Below are 16,682 nucleotides of genomic sequence, written 5' to 3' on the forward strand. Positions count from 1 at the left end.
TGGGCTATTAATATGCTTGTTGCTCCTTATTAATAAGGCCACTGGCTGTTTAATCAAGTACAAAGCATTCCGGTTTGGGCTAAATCTGAAACATAAACCAAACCAATGTAATGTCATGGTTCATATTGATTCGGTTTGGGCCTCAAATTAGCATCATGGTTCCGATTGAGGCCTTGTATTTGTTTAATTGCTTATGAAGGAAAATAACCAAATCAATCGGTAAAAGGGAACTTCACATTGAAAATTGAACGGTTTAGGGGTTTTAGCTTTTAGAATTAAATATTAATTTATGATGTTAGCCTTGTTGATGGGTTCAACTTGCCAATGGTTGTGATACCTCTGAATGGTACGGGAAATTGCAGTGTTTCGGGTTGCGATGGGGACCTGAGGCCCAATTGCCCATATGTGCTCTCTGTCAAAGCAAATGGGAAGACTGTTGGATGCAGGAGCGCCTGTGATGTGTTCAACACTGATGAGTATTGTTGCAGAGGGGTTTTTGGCAACCCTGTTACATGCAAACCCACATATTATTCCAAGATGTTCAAAGAAGCATGCCCTGCTGCCTATAGTTATGTTTATGATGATCCAACCAGTATCTTTACTTGCTCTGGCACAGATTATGTGGTTGCATTCTGCTCAAGCAGGTTTGTTCATGAACTCGTTTTAGACACTGAAGCTGTTTTGAATCTCTCTTGGGGTAATGTTCTCTTGCTAGATATCTGCACGATACATTCAAATAAGAATACGCTTAAGCAATTAATGCAGTTTGAATCTAGCTCCTGCCTAATTTAAAGCCCTCAAAGCACTCAAATTTTACCCCTTCTGTGCATTGTGCATGCATTGCAGATGACAATTGATCAATGTCTGAGCAATCTGTATTTGACCTTTTTGCTTGCTGCGCAGTCGATGACATTTGTTTTGGTTTATGTATATGCAGGAAGCAACCAGTGTGCACATATCATAACCACAAGCTTGTCTGTAGATCTAATGGATCAAAAGGTTGAAAGTCAATGAGATGGACTGTGATGCTTGCACTGATGGTGATGATTAATTATGGATTAGTTTTTGAGAAAAGGGTTTTTTTTTTTTTTTTCTTTTCTTTTCCCCATGAAGTTTAGAGGTGTGTTTGTTTTATATCCCTTTTGAACTTACAGAGCAGCACTTGAAAAGAATGTATTAATCTCTGTCAAAGAATTGTCCACATTGGTTGTACATATGAAGTTATTCATTTTATTCTTTCCTTGAGAGGAGGGATACTAATGAATGCAGTTGGCTTGATTTACACACTTTCCTTTTCTCCTCTCTCCCTTCTTGAACTGGTTTTGATCAAGTTGGGTCTAATGAACTGGCTCAACCCAATCCATGTATGCCATCTGACTTAATTTGGATCAGCACTACGTGTAAAATATTGTATAGCAAAGCTGGTATGGCCCTTTATAATTCAAAACGTATATCACCATTGCTTGGGCTATTAATATGCTTGTTGCTCCTTACTTATAGGGCCACACACTGTTTAATCAAGTACAAAGCATTCCGGTTTGGGTTAAATCAAAACATAAACCAAACCAAGGTAATATCATGGTTCATATTAATTTGGTTTAGGCCTCAAATTAGCATCATGGTTCCGATTGAGGCCTCGTATTTATTTAATTCCTTATTAAAGAAAATAACCAAATCAATCGGTAAAAGGGAATTTCATATTGAAAATTGAACGGTTTAGATGTTTTAGCTTTCAAAATTAAATATTAATTTGTGAGATGAAACATAATAGTAGATGATTAACCAATAAGAAAATGCCAATTATAAAAACAAACAATAAAATCAATATAGGCAATTTAGTTTGGTTTAGGGGTTTCCAAATAGGTCAAATTAAATTGAATCAAAATAATTGTAGTTTGATCTGTCCGGTCTAAATCACAATATTTTTTTGTGTGTATAAAATTCGAACCAAAACAATTGAATTAGTTTGAACGGTTTTATCAACCCAACATAATAATTCTCAAAATACACACAATAATTTTTTATTAGTTGAAGCTTTTATATTATTTCCCAGTGGATAGTCAACGGGGTCTAATCTAATAAAAAGAACTTTAATTTACAGACTAGTAGTTTCATGTTCAAACTTTCATGATACATTGACAGTGTATAAGTGAGAAAATCCCCTCCTCCAATATCCTTGCATCAAAAAATAAAATCATTTCCCAACAGATAATTTTTATATTAAAAAAAAACATAAAATCACAAAACATATCCTCCCCATCGTTAGAAATACGAACGAGAACGAAGTGGGTTTTGTCCATATGTATATATACAAGACCGCTCCTTAACACGCAGACAACGAGAAAAATAAAAAATGGCGGGTGGTGGAAAGGTGTCCTTCAAAGTCACTCTAACCTCCGATCCAAAGCTCCCCTTCAAAGTGTTCGTATAACCCTCGATTTATATTTTCAATTCCCCTTCGTTAACTTCTTTTCTGCTTCTCGGTTTACAATAATTTGATGAAATTTCTCAACTTTTTCTTTTTGTTTTTTTTCTTTTTAGATTTAGCGTTCCTGAGGCAGCCCCTTTCACCGCCGTTCTGAAATACGCAGCTGAAGAATTCAAAGTTCCTCCCCAAACCAGCGCTATTATCACCAACGGTATTTCATTCCTGGGCTTTTGCATGTTGCTATTGATTTCATTTTTGTCTCGTTAAGTCTGTGATTTTCTAATTGATCATCGGTTTGCAAATTGGTATTGATTTCTTTTTCGTCTCGTAAAGTATGTATTTTTTTTTAATCGATGATTTGGGTATGATTGGAAATTTCATTGCTTGATCGAATTAGGGTTTATGGTTTCCGGAATTGGGAATCCCTTTTTATGATTCAGTGTGAGATTAGATCTCTATGAAAACAGAAGTTGTACTCTTTAATTGAGAGCTTGGACTTCTAATTCTTGTAGAGCATCGTAAGTGATGCAAATTTCGAAATCAAAATTGAAAACTTTGAACCAAGGGAAGAATGGAAAAGGATGGAGCTGAGAGAATTTAAGCAAAAAGGGGGAATTTGAATTGCAGATGACATTCTAGGAATTTTTGATATTAGGAACTGGTCCATCATCATTTTCTATGTGACTAAGCTCATGTAAAGTTCACTTGAAGGCAGTCTACGGTATCCTCTAGAACTCGTAAAGAATATCCAAAACCATTTTGCCAAAACATACCGATATCTCCAGTCCTCTTCCCTTCCAGGACAACAGTGTTATTAGTTAAACAACTGTGTGTTTTTCCCCTATCCTTAGATCCAATCAGAAATTGACATTGGTACTATCCAATCTTTAGACAATTGAAATTTAATTTGATAAACAGTGAAACTTTTTTAATGAAAAACCCCTTATCTCCTAATTTGATATAAGTAAGGGAAAAGTGCAGGTATGCCAATGCTTGTTGATTGTCACCATTCTATTAGTTCTCACTTGTTGATTGTTATTGTGCAGATGGTGTTGGAATCAATCCTCAGCAAAGTGCAGGTATGCCAATGTTTTACCTTTACCGCTTTATTTCTTTTCCCCATCCAATTTTTACCAGAAAAGAAAGTGTATGCTTTATAATTAAGAAAAAGGGAATGGTGGAAATACTGACATGATAGTTTTTGCTACTAGCTTCTGCACTGGGGCTGTTGCTTCTTTTTCATTCTTTACACATGAAATGGGACCCATTGGCACACCTTAATATAGAAATTAAAATCTATCATCCTAGACTTAAGTTTAAGTTTATTGGTAAATTACTTGAAAACTAAAAGGGTATGAAAAGGAATCTATGGATTCTTTATATGAGGACAGTTTAATGGTGCTTTAGTTTAATGCTATGATTGCTTTAGTTTAATGCTTTGATTGCTTTAGTTTAATGCTATGATATATGTCCATGGAGATGTATAAAAAAAATTGCTAATGAGCGCTATTTTTCTGTGCACCTCCCAACAGATGGCAAACTGTTATTAGCATAATTATGGCATTGAATTCAGCATTATTATAGAATGGCTTATATCCTTGGTTTCACATAAATTTTTCACTGGCTTTCTCAGGCAATGTGTTCCTCAAGCATGGTTCCGAACTACGCCTGATTCCTCGAGATAGGGTTGGGGCTTTTGGGACAACAGACACAGCATTACCATCAAACTGAAGAAATTGATCTACTTCTTCATGTGAGGTCTTTTTTCTGTTTTTCTTTTTTATGATATGTACCTTATTATTAACTTGTGAGGATTATCTGCGTCAGTTTAGTTGACGATATTAACTCTCCAGTTAAACCGAGATAACAGGTGACTGTAATAGATGCATTTGAATAATATTGAAAGGATGATATATCAAGGACAGTTTTACAGTTCTGCTTTCTCTGTTGGAGGTCCATCTGTCCTGCATCCTTGAAAACCCCTTAAACCTCGAGCAAATTTTCAAGTGTGACTGTAACACCGCCATGACTGGTAACTCGAGAATTACTTGGGAGCTATTTGGTACTTAGACTTGACTAAGTTACTCAATACATGTGCCCCTGCACCTGAGATCTTAGGTTCGATTCCCCATTCTCTCAATATCGCTTGTATAACAAAAAAGCATCCCTTTTGCTTGGCTGGGCTAGGTTTGGGATGTGGTGTTTGTGGGCTTTGCAGATCATTAATCCTAGGGCTCAGCCCAATATAGTGCACTGGGTAGGTATCTTACAGTACCTAGCCAAGATTATTAACCATGGAGCTTTGTTGGAACCCGTGTACAAATTTAGGTGCTTTTTAATAAGGCTTGCCTGGCCCCCTTTTTTTTTTTTTTTTTTGCGAAACAGTAGAGATTTAATTGAAAACTGGGCAAAAACCCATATTACAACAGTAAGAACACAGCCCCAAAAGGAGGTTTTTGCAATACATAAACTGTAAAAACATAACCAACTAAGCATACAAAACAGTGAGAACATACATACATCTTGAATCCCAGTTAACATGGAGTTACAGATGAGGAGGACTCAAATTCCTACAACAACCAGTGCTTCAAGAAGATCGAAGCATAAATAAACTCTCAAACATCATGGGACAAGAAACACCTTAAAAGTGGAGGGCATAACCGCTCATCTTCCACTAGGACATTCCACAAAATATCACAGTATCTTCTAATCCCCACCTGATCCTCAAGCACAATAGATTGTAGATCCACCAAATTCAACAGCTCTACCTCCAATACAGAGAGATTTACACGATATCTACCACAAAAGCAGCAGATCTATCAAGATCTTCCAAAAACCAGCACCAAAAGGCTGAGACACAAACCCTAGATAAATAGGGATGAAACAAAACCTTGCAAAAGCAAGGATCAGACAAAACCCAACAAAAGTTGGGAGGGAAAACCTCTCCACAACATAACCAGGAGGGGGGGTAGGCCCGATTATTACCCCAAGGGGGTGGCTCCAGGAGAGAGGCTTGCCTGACTTTAGTGTTCCAATTCTGGCTCTACAAAATTTATGAATGTGACATTAACAATACATATATATATGCTGCTGTTATTTATATGAGCCGCCCAACCAACCAACTGAAAACCAACTCCTCCCCCAGATTGTTTTCATCAAAGTAGAGTAAGGATTGTCATTAACCAACTGAAAACTACAACACCGCCGTATTGGTTTGATCCTAAGTATAGTTGACATTGGCATTGGTTTGGTAGGGCACATTGACATTAGGAATTGCATAGCTTAGGATTTGTCAGTTGTTAAGGGCTCGTCCGGTAATCTTTTCAAAGAATGTTTTTAAAAAATATTTTCATGAAATAAAGTCAATAAAACAAATTTGCAATTTAAAGATATGATTCCGTTGAAAAAATCAACCATGGTACATAAACCAAGGGAACAATGCCATGTTAATTTGGCATTACTTGTTTTGAAAACTTGTGTTCTCTCAAACTAACAAACATGAAAACCTAATCAAAGGATAAATATCTTGAGCGCTAGCTAGTTCAAAAGGACATCGCTGTCGAAAAAATGGATGGTAGGACGTCTGAAGACACGACAAAGGCATTTAGATTTGTATCTAACTTAAAGAGCTCTTCAATGAGGTGATGAATTCTCTGTACTGACGCAGCAGATTTATTTGTCTCCCTAACCAGCTTTCCAGTTTATGCATCCATGGCTAATAGCAAACTTAGCCCCACCAGCAAAACTCCACACCTAAGTTTTGTCATTGCGTATTCGGAACATTCAAGTTTTTTATTATCACATAGTTGATGGAGAGCTATTAATGCAAGAAGCTGGAAACTTCTCCAAACAGTAAAGATAAGACATTGATGGACCATTTCTTGGTGCATTTGGTTTTACCTGGAATTTCCATGTTAGCATGTTTGATTTACCACTTTGATGTCGGTTGTAATTCAAGGATGGCTGGTTGAATTTACATTTTTGTTTGCTGTAATTCAATGTTAATAATTTTATTCATGTCGTTTAGCTTGGTCAGTGCAAGTAAGTTCAAATCGTAAACTTCATCTTCAGTCTCATCCACATTTTCATTCTCCTTCTTTTTCCTCTATACTCTAGCGCCAAAAAAATAAGAACTAAAAAAACTAAAACTAAAATTGAAACAGGCCCTAAAGCAACAAAAATCGAGTCAAAACTATAAATACAACAAATTGTAATTTGGTCTTCAAGGGGTGGGATTGCATCCTATCCAATCACCTTAAACTTCCTTTTCGATTTGGAAAGATAGAGCTAAATCACTTTATGCTTGTTTAGTTGGGCAAAACCTTAACTAACTATATCATTAAACCTTGCACATTGTTTCCCTAAAGTTATGCAATATGTCAAACTCACTTTGTTTCAACTTTGTACAGAATAGTTTGTCAAAGTTTATATGAGTCCAATAATGGTTTTGGGTTCAATGATACTTCATTCTCATTACAATGTAAGATCAAAATTCAATCATAAACTAACTTGAATCGAAGATGTACATTCTAACATCCTATGAAATTAAGATCGAGAATGAATAAGAATTGTGTTTGCACTTAGCAATTGCCCTATATACACACTTGTAATGCTTGTATTGTTCGTTTTCTTTTAAAAAGAATGTTCACAATGCAAAGATCATGGGGCTTAAGTTAACCCAAACCCTAGCAAGTTGGAATGTTGCAAGGGCACTTTTTTTATTCAATTTCTAAGATTGTTAACTTTAGTGACACTCACAAATTACAACACAATGTGTGGATGATTAGAATATAAAATCAGCATATCTTGTTTTGCTGAAATCCATCTGGCATTGCACAACTGCAGATTTTATAGGGATCGCACACCTAATAAACCCATTTGATTGGAATTAATTTAAGAGATTAACTTGCATCAGTTTACTGAAATACCATCACAAAGCTTAAAAGCACTATTGGATTAGGGGGGGTAATATCGTAAGTGCGACTCCGTCCATCCCTGATAAAGCGGACGAACCGCATGTCTCGGAGAGTTTTCGGTACTCTTCGTTTCTTTTAACCTTTTTGGTCTTTTAACGAATTCATAGTTCCCACGTGATGGGATGCCACCACCACATCCGTGGCACCCTGTTTTCTTATATGACCATTCTACCCTTATGAACCAACTAGTATTTCAAAGAACTTTTCTTGAAAAGAAATAAGGTTGATTTTTTTTTTTTTGGTTGAAGTGAACAATTCTGAACACCAAAATCATCATGAAAGGCAGGACACAAGCACAATCCTCCTAAGAAATTGGCTGCTGGAAAGCACATTCATTTAAGAAGTTGACTACCTGAACCAAATCATGAGGGACTTGAAAACAAAAAACAAAAGAACATAAACCTAAAATCGGGTGATGCAATAAGTGTGGCCTTATTAAAACTTTGTCTTAAAAAGTCTTCTAAAATGGAGGAAAATTCGGTCAAGAAAAAAGAGTACCACTGCTTTACAACCAACAAAAAAACAACCCCTAAACTATAAAGGGTTTATTCTCTGTTAAACATTGGAAAAAAGGTTGATTTTAACAAATTGAAAACATTTATTTTGTATGATATAGAAATCCAATAATTTTTCTAATAATAATGTTTCTTCCCAATTTATCTTTATTGATCAAGATTCTTTTAAAACATTTTTTAAATTTTCGGGGGTGCATTTTTCATTTCTTATTTTTAATTGGTAAAACAAGTCGTTTTAGAAATTCAAATATACACTTGCTGTTACTAATCAATTAGCTCTTGATTTAGTGGTACTCTATTTGAAGTTTGAATCCCTTCTGCCCAAATTGAGAAGAAAGAAAAAAACTCATATGTCGACTCAAAATTCTAGTAATGGGCATCACCATCTCCTTGTTGTTGAAGTTATGTAAGCTTCCAAATGGTCCCAACCAGTATGCTTTATGCTTTTCATCTTTATCTGGGTATTATTTAGCGGTCCTTCAGGTTATGTTTGTGGTTCGAATTTTTTTGGGCCAAACAAGTTGCCTGCCTGCCTGCCTAGTGAGATAATGAACCACCTTAGTTGCCTTTAAAAACTAGGTTCCCTTTTAATAGTAAATTTAGGTTTTAGCTATAAAAAAAAATTTATTTTTGAAAAAAGTTAAGGTTTTTTCAAAAAAGACAGAAAAATCTCTCAATTTTCAAATCAAAGACATGCAAATATAAAGAATTCCTTAGAAAATTCAAAAATAAATAAGAGTAATTTTATCCATTTTGACTTCTTTTAAAAAATTTCTCTTTCCTTTGGATTTTTCCAAAGTCTCCGGAATGGCAATGTTTTCAGTTGGATGGCGATGGACTCGGCTGCATTAGGAAGTGCCCGAATGGCATGCGGATGAAAGGGATAGAATGAAAGCATACGTATACCCTATAACCCACGTCAAAGTGCCAAGCCAAGTGCTATGTCGCACTCGCCCACTTCCAATTGGACTTAGTTTTGGGTGGAATATATAGGTGATGGCGGCTTGGAGGGGCATGGCCATCTCAAGCCTACGTGTGACTTCGGCACTCTGGCAAGAGCTCTACGTCCGTCGAATATCTATCGAGTTTTAGGATTTTTTTGCCTAGAGTTGAATGGTAATGGAGTTCATGATTATGGGATAAGTGGAGTTGATAATTTTGCCATGAGTGGAGCTAAGACATTATTGTTTATAGAAGATTATGAAAAATGCCAAAGTCTCTATAGCGACTTGTAAGGCGTAATATATTGGATTATTCTTTAATTTAATAAGTTTAATTTAATTATTTATGAGTTTAGCAAATATTAATCAAGATATTAATACTTACGGAATAACTATACATATTTAGAATTTATGCTTAGATCGAAGAACATACACACCGAAGTGTCTACCTCTCTTTGGTAACCTTACATCTATTGGTTTGTTAACTTTGCTTAGATTTATATTAGGATAATGGATTGGGACTTTTCAAGCTTTTAAAATACTTCACCACTCTTAAATTATCCATTTCTTCATTGACATTCGCTTGATGCTTTCTTATATCGCCATGCATATACTACTACTTTCTTAATGCATACTCAATTTTCCCTTTAAGATAAGTTGGTTAGAAGATAACCACAAAACCAAATTTTAGTACTATTGTCACCAATTTTTCGTAGTATTTATTTCATTTGTGCAACACGTGATGGAGCCGCATTAGTCCTAATGACTCCAAGAATTTTTTTTCCTTTTCATTCCATTAATCTTGAGTGAGTATTCGATCATAATGTTATGGAATTTCAATTTTATAAAAAATAAGTAAGATATTTGATGAAACGTCTCTCAACTAAGAGAAGGCCAAGACACGCCCACCTACATTCAGTTTAATAAGCTTTTTTTGGTATGCCTCCACAATGACAAACTCTTGATCCAATTTTCACTTTACTTGTTTCAGTATATTGTTTCTTTTTGGGTACATGGGATGGGAGGAGAGATTCAATTCAACAATTCTCCTCTTCCCTCATCTTATTATAGTAAAAGAACAAAAAAGGAAAAAAAAAAATCATTACATGGTGGTTAAATGTGTAATAACATGTTCCTTACGAGGGCATAAATGTCCAAATAATTTTTAAAATAGGATTTAAAAAATGGAAGTGTTTGTATAGTGGGAATGTGGTAAAGGCCGAACCTGAGGCGACGCACCTGTAAACGGGGTTGGGTTGCAGCCGTTCACCTTCTCCATCTGGCGAGGCGACCAGAAGAATTGAAACTATTTTGCGCCTCTGTTATATGAATGAATTAATTAAAATATAGTATCTAAATTTTTCTGCCATGTATCCCATGTCGGCTTGGCTTAGGTGGCTGGCTTGGGTGGCTGCAGCCATCAACTTCACTACACTCCATTATTTGCAGAACAAAAACTAGGTGGCTTGTCCAAAAAAAAGAACATGCACTCTCTTCTGTAACTATTCTAGAGCAGGACCCAAAAGTAGATCTCTTCTTATATATTATATTATATTATATAAAAAAGAAAAAGAAAATTTAATTTTAATTCCAATTTATGTGGCATAGCTCCTGACCTATTTTACTATTTCATTAAGAGAAATTAGTGAATATTATTAACTTTATGTGCATGTAAATATATAGTGGTATAGCTAAAATTTTCCCTAAAACTTATAAACAAATTTAATAAATGAGAACGTTTTCATGTCCAACTAATTTAACTTATTTTCTTATACATCAGCCGGTTGGCATGTGTGTGCAAAAATTAACAAACAAGTATATGTGAGTTAGGTTAGTTGGCGGATGCAGTGACTCTGTCTTTTGATATTTGAGTTCGAAAATCATTTCTTGTAATTTAACAATTTGATTAGTTTTTTGATAATTAAAAAAAAAAATGAAAGATAATCTCATTGAGCCCAATTTTTGATGTCCTCCTCATATCTCATAGATAGCATATGATATTTGAAAGGGAAGCAGACAGAATAGGACGTTTCATTCAAAATTGAAAGTAGGACTAGTTGAGAATAGAAATGAACAAGAAAGCCAAATCTCTACTAATAATAGAGAGGTTAATTAATTAGTTACGCGAAAAAACCCAAAACACACTCTATTGTCTATTTGTCTATTTGTCCATCCCCATCACCTGAAAAAGAAAGGAAGGAAAGTCCATCACAACTGTATCCATCATTGGCTTGGCTTCAACTCAAATTCAAGCCACTCAGCCTCTCTCTCTCTCTCTCTCTCTCTCTCTCTCTCTCTCTGTGACATACTATTTCTCCTAAAAATCTTGCTGCAACTCTCTGAATCAGAGAACCCATCCTTTTCTTTTAACACACTCTCTCTGGAATTCTCTCACACTTCAATTGCATGGGAATGAAGGCCAAGCCTCACCACCACCACCACTACAATGGCAATGGCGGTGGTGGTGGAGGTGGGAACGGCAGCGAGAGCAGCAGCAGCACATCACCCAGCCCACCACCGTCACCCCGCCGACACTCCAGCACACTCTCCCACTGCCGCCGGAAGTTCCGGTCCAAACCCATCTCCGTCGTCGCCGGATTTCTTCTCCTCCGCCGATTCCTTCGGTTACTGGTGGTGCTGCCTCTGCTCTACGTCTCTGGGCTTATCATGTGTGTCGGCCCGTTCTCTGGTCTGGTGGGTCATACCCCTCTTCCCGGTTCTGTGTACCGTAGTCACGAAATGTTTGAGCTGCTCTGGCCTCACATTCAGGCTGATAATTCCACCCCAATTGAGGTTTGGCTTCTTGGGTTTCTCTCCTTTTTTGTTTTGATGAATACCCTTTTTGTTGCTCTCTGTTTGTTTGGTTTCTGGGAAAATGCAGGAAAAGCGTCGTTCTCCATCAAAAGAGTAAAGCATGAAAAGTAAAAGCAATAAAATGTTTCGACTTCAGATTTTCATTTTGTAGCTAAAGGACAAAAACTTTACTTATACAAGACTATTGCAGCTTAAATCTGTGATTTCAAAATTTTCCCTAAAGTTTTCCGATCAAATAAACAGTAGGATTGTAGCACAGTTACTTAGTTCTCGCTGTTCTTCTCTTTTTCCCAGTGTTTCTCTAAAGAAATGCTTGTACAGTATCTGAATTATATGAACTTTCTGATATCTGAACGTGGAAGTTAGTTATGGGTAGAAGAATTTTATTTGAATTTGGTATGGGGCATCTTTATTTTGAAAGCAAAAGGAGTTGATAGTTTATGAAAACGGGGAATTTGCAGATAGTCAAACTTTGATGTGGATACGTTTAGATCCTAATTTTGCTTTCAAGTACTACTGTAATGGCCATTATCACTTGCTCAGTTATTTTGCCACTGTGCTCTGCTCCTCAATTGTTGCTGAATTTAACGTGCAGTGAAATTATTGCTATAATGCTATTAACCAAGATGATATGTTGTTTCTTGCTGTAGTTGTCTTCTGTGTGGAGATACAGAAGAAAGCTGAAAGAGCAGAAGCCATGCCCGCCTTCGACTGCTGGACTACAGTTAGGTATTTTCAAGACAGCACAATCTTGTATTAAGATGGCTGCTACAATTTTGACAAACTATTAAATTTACTTGTGGGAAATTGAAGGTTTGGTAGTTTTGGAATCAATGGTCGTAAATCTTTATCTGATAGTTTTTTTTTGGCACCTAATATATTCTCCATTGAATTTCAGAGTCCCCTGGCCCTAGTGTTTACTTGATTGTGGAGGTTAATGGTGGTCTTAACCAACAACGCTCTGCGGTATGCTACTTGTCCTATTATTCTTATAATATTTCAATTTTCATTTGTTTTCTTTGAAAACTAGAGCATTAAGGCGACCAGATATCTATGGTGTGTTTTTTGGTAACTTTACATATCTCCTATGTGCTGGAATATACAGTTTGTTCTTCCTACTAAAACATGCTTTTTCACAGATTTGCAATGCCGTGGCTCTTGCTGGACTCTTGAATGCAATTCTCGTTATTCCTAACTTTGAATTTCATAATGTTTGGAGGGATCCAAGGTAAAGGAACTATATTATTAAAGTCCTGACTCTTAAAACTTTAAATAATAGTTCTTTCAATGAAGAAAATTGATTCAATACTGCATTATAGTTTAGCAAGCTTGCCTCATTAATCTTGATAAGTGTGTATAACCATGTCTAACCAACTTCAATGTGTCCGGAGCTAAAATGGGGTTGTCAGGTTCATACGCAGTCGTCATCTAAATGACCAATAACATCTATTGAAAAGCCTGTCATGTGATAGGAGAACTTGGAGCTTATAGACAGCATGAGGAGAATGATCTCTTTATAATCTTGCGTTAAATGATCTTGTGAAATTTCCTTATTGTGCTTTCAATTCAAATATAAAAAAGTATCTTTTGTTTGGCAGCACTTTTGGTGATATATATGATGAAGATCATTTCATAGCCACCCTTGAAGGCCATGTTAAAGTGGTTAAAGAGCTACCTGAGATGGTATTGGAGAGATATGATCACAGCATCGCTAACATACCAACCCTTCGTGTCCAAGCTTGGGCTCCTGTCCGTTATTACAAAGGAGAAGTTTATCCTATCCTGCAGAGGCAGGGGTAGGTACTGAACTATTTTTTTTTTTTCCATTCTATATCAATTTTCTTTTTGGAAATTAATTCTGTTGTTTTTGCTTGCTTTTTGGTTTATGCAGGGTTATCCGCATAGCTCCATTTGCTAATAGATTAGCAATGAATGTCCCACCTTCTATTCAGCATTTAAGATGCCTTGCTAATTATGAAGCATTGAAGTTCTCTTCTCCCATATCAAATTTGGCAAGGAAACTAGTTGAACGAATGACTGAGATGAGTTCAAGGACTGGTGGAAAGTATGTTTCGATCCACCTCCGTTTTGAGGAGGTAATGGAGCTTATTTTCTGTAAATTGTTAAAAGTTTTTGGTTCATCTTATGTTTAATGGTCAAGAAAATTAATCATGTTATCAACTGTCTTTCTTCATCCTGCAGGACATGGTGGCATTCTCATGTTGTTTGTATGATGGGGGAGAGGCTGAAAATAGTGAAATGAATTCAATTCGACAAAAAGGATGGGGAGATAAGTTCAAACGAAAAGGCCGTGTAACTCTGCCTGGTCTCAATCGGATTGATGGAAAATGCCCACTAACCCCTTTGGAGGTAATCTACTTTGATAACTATTATTGCTTTTTAGACCTGTAACTTTGAATGTAAGGTGTTCCAGATAAACCTGTGGCGTTAATCTACTTTGATAACTTTTGTTGCTTTTTAGACCTTTAGAACTTTGAATGTAAGGTATTCCCGATAAACCTTTTTTTAAAGGAGAAAATGTGGTTATCTTAGATTCTAATTTTGTTGTCATAATTCCACATGTATCTCGTACTTTCTTGCTCATAGCTGTCTACCATGGAGAAATAATCTCTTTCCTGCACATTTGTTGTCAGTGTAGGTTGGAATGATGCTGCGGGGTATGGGGTTTGATAATAGCACTTCAATTTATTTAGCCTCAGGAAAAATCTACTGGGCAGAGAAACATTTAGCCCCTCTGCTAAAGATGTTTCCCTATCTGCATACAAAGGAGTCTCTTGCAACACCAGATGAGCTTGCTCCTTTTAAGGTACATATCTTACTAGCTTTTATTAACTGTGTGCCAAGAGAGTATTTTGGAATTGGTGAAACAATCACTTTGAAATCTACCACCCCAAAAGTTTATCTACTCTGGCTCTACTTCTATCTTTGAAATTGTAAAGTTCAGCCTGGTTAAATTCATGATTTTAGTAATGGGTAAATTCATGATTTTAGTAATGGGTTGACAAATGCTATGAACTCTGAAGAAACCAATCTGTACCAAAAATGAAATAGCCACTCTCATGTTGAACTTCCACATGCTCTAAATCTGGTTATCTCTTTTGCTAGGGATATTCTTCGAGATTGGCAGCTTTGGATTATACAGTATGCTTGTCTAGTGAGGTTTTTGTAACAACACAGGGTGGGAACTTCCCACATTTCCTAATGGGTCATCGGAGATTCCTTAATGGTGGACATGCCAAGACCATTATACCTGATAAGCGCAAGCTTGTTGTTTTACTGCATGACATGAGTATCAGGTATTGTGTAGGTGTAGTTTATGTAAAATAACGTAGGTGTAGTTTCTGTAAAATAAAAGACTTTCTGCTTGCAACACCCTTTTTAAGATTTCAAGTTTATATATGCTAACAGTAGGCTTATATGCAAACTCTGTATATATTTGTTTTTGCAGCTGGAAAGATTTCAAACTTGAGATGGAAGCAATGCTCACGGAAAGTGACCGCAAGGGAAAGATAATACCTAGAGTGAAAAAATTCACCAAAAAATCTTCTGTATACAGCTACCCTTTGCCAGATTGTGGGTGTCTCCAAAAACACAATAGCACTCGGATTGACCCATCTGCACATTCTTGATTTTCATGACAATCTAGGAGATGAAAAAACAAACCTAAAGCTTCAAAAGTTTCTTTTACCTGTGCCGTCATCAGACGCGATTTATAGTGGGGCCTTGGCTCTTTTCTACTGTGGATTTTGAAGCGGCTCATTGCTCTAAAGCCTGTTGGGAAAATGTAGATAGTCCTTACAGCAGGTTTTCCAATTTTGGTTGCAGTAGGATTCCCTTATTTCATGTTATTCTTTTTTCCCTTTTTCGTATGGATATGTCAGGAGCAGCCTCTGGCAATGTTGGGGCATTGTTCAACATTTCTCGTACATAGATTGGATGTTTGACATATAAGTTTTTAGCTAGATATGACATTCCAGCTCGGGTCAGATGGGGTTTAGGGGTTGATACGCTGGTTTTGCAGTTTGATTGTTTTTTTTCAGCCTTCAAGGCATTTCTGAATTCTGAGTACATAAATACTTTGTTCTTGCAAGTTTGCGCATCGTTTTGTATCTTGGAAACAACTTTGATATAGTAAGTATAGTGGCTGCATTGTTTTCTTTAATCAACAGAGAGGAGGATTCGATTTTGGGACCTATTTCGATATTACAAGACCAAGAGTCAGCATGATATGTGAAAACATTTAGTGTACCAATTGAGATGACTTGTTCTTTCAACATTTAAAAGAGAAATAACGCTAGATTAAGAAGTAGACAGTCATGTGCTACTTGTTACATGTATATTAACTTGACCTTATGCATTACTATAAACTATTGTTAAATTTTTGTAATGAATGCAATAAAATTTGATTATGGTTAACCATAATATAACATATGGTACAAAACCAGTGCTCTTGTAAACATGAGTTAGGTTAGATTACTTCATCATGGAAGTGTGCCATGCCCGTCTCTAAGGTAAGGGTAAATATGACATTTTCGGTTTCATCTTTTGCTGTATTTTTTTAAAAAGAAATTTTAAAGTTGATAAACGTTAAAACTGTTATAAAATGAACGGGGATATGAGCGAATATTGAACTGCACGTAAAGTAGATGAGACACAGCATTTAACGAGGTTCGGCTATGCCTACGTCCTCGGAGAGCAGCAACAGTAACCTTTCATTCATAACATAATATGGTTACAACTCTAGTGTTTACAATATGTATGCTCACCTAATTTTCTCTCTAGGAGAATTTCTCTTTGACTCTCTTTCTCTTCACACACTCACCCTCTTTCTTCCTTCCCTTCATCTTCTCTCATTTCATCTTACATTACAAGCAAATAGAATGCCTATTTATAGGCAAAGCAAATGGCTTGGTTTGGTGGGTGTGTGATTTGGTTTGGTGGGTGTGTGATTTGGTTTATGGGTGTGTGATTTGGTTTGGTAGGTATG

General features: G+C 36.2%; 2 protein-coding genes and 1 pseudogene across 2 annotated transcripts; all 3 read left to right on the forward strand.

Annotated features, from left to right (window-relative positions):
* Positions 1 to 288: 288 nt before the first annotated feature.
* LOC117619485 lies at positions 289 to 1,118 on the forward strand (annotated as a pseudogene).
* A 1,109-nt stretch (positions 1,119 to 2,227) lies between these two features.
* Positions 2,228 to 4,365, forward strand: LOC117616806 (ubiquitin-fold modifier 1). The gene is made up of 4 exons (XM_034346232.1): positions 2,228 to 2,421; positions 2,542 to 2,639; positions 3,475 to 3,507; positions 4,062 to 4,365. Exons 1-4 carry the CDS (start codon positions 2,354 to 2,356, stop codon positions 4,157 to 4,159), a joined length of 297 nt encoding a protein of 98 aa, XP_034202123.1. The 5' UTR covers positions 2,228 to 2,353; the 3' UTR covers positions 4,160 to 4,365.
* A 6,707-nt stretch (positions 4,366 to 11,072) lies between these two features.
* LOC117616224 (O-fucosyltransferase 10) lies at positions 11,073 to 15,700 on the forward strand. Its single transcript, XM_034345471.1, has 10 exons — positions 11,073 to 11,653; positions 12,325 to 12,403; positions 12,573 to 12,640; positions 12,814 to 12,902; positions 13,273 to 13,470; positions 13,566 to 13,770; positions 13,877 to 14,044; positions 14,334 to 14,501; positions 14,801 to 14,991; positions 15,144 to 15,700. The coding sequence occupies exons 1-10, from the start codon at positions 11,267 to 11,269 to the stop codon at positions 15,322 to 15,324; spliced, it is 1,734 nt and encodes a 577-aa protein (XP_034201362.1). The 5' UTR covers positions 11,073 to 11,266; the 3' UTR covers positions 15,325 to 15,700.
* The last annotated feature ends 982 nt before the right edge of the window (positions 15,701 to 16,682 follow it).

The sequence above is a fragment of the Prunus dulcis genome, chromosome 1, assembly GCF_902201215.1.
Source record: "Prunus dulcis chromosome 1, ALMONDv2, whole genome shotgun sequence".
Lineage (NCBI taxonomy): Eukaryota > Viridiplantae > Streptophyta > Magnoliopsida > Rosales > Rosaceae > Prunus > Prunus dulcis.

Excerpts from the sequence above, each read along its gene's own strand:
- LOC117616224 (XM_034345471.1), top strand. The coding sequence starts at position 11,267 with ATGGGAATGAAGGCCAAGCCTCACCACCACCACCACTACAATGGCAAT. Across the intron at positions 12,641-12,813 it reads TTAACCAACAACGCTCTGCG|ATTTGCAATGCCGTGGCTCT; the intron begins GTATGCTACTTG and ends GCTTTTTCACAG. Across the intron at positions 14,045-14,333 it reads GCCCACTAACCCCTTTGGAG|GTTGGAATGATGCTGCGGGG; the intron begins GTAATCTACTTT and ends TTGTCAGTGTAG.
- LOC117616806 (XM_034346232.1), top strand. The coding sequence starts at position 2,354 with ATGGCGGGTGGTGGAAAGGTGTCCTTCAAAGTCACTCTAACCTCCGAT. Across the intron at positions 2,422-2,541 it reads CCAAAGCTCCCCTTCAAAGT|ATTTAGCGTTCCTGAGGCAG; the intron begins GTTCGTATAACC and ends TTTTCTTTTTAG. Across the intron at positions 2,640-3,474 it reads CAGCGCTATTATCACCAACG|ATGGTGTTGGAATCAATCCT; the intron begins GTATTTCATTCC and ends GTTATTGTGCAG.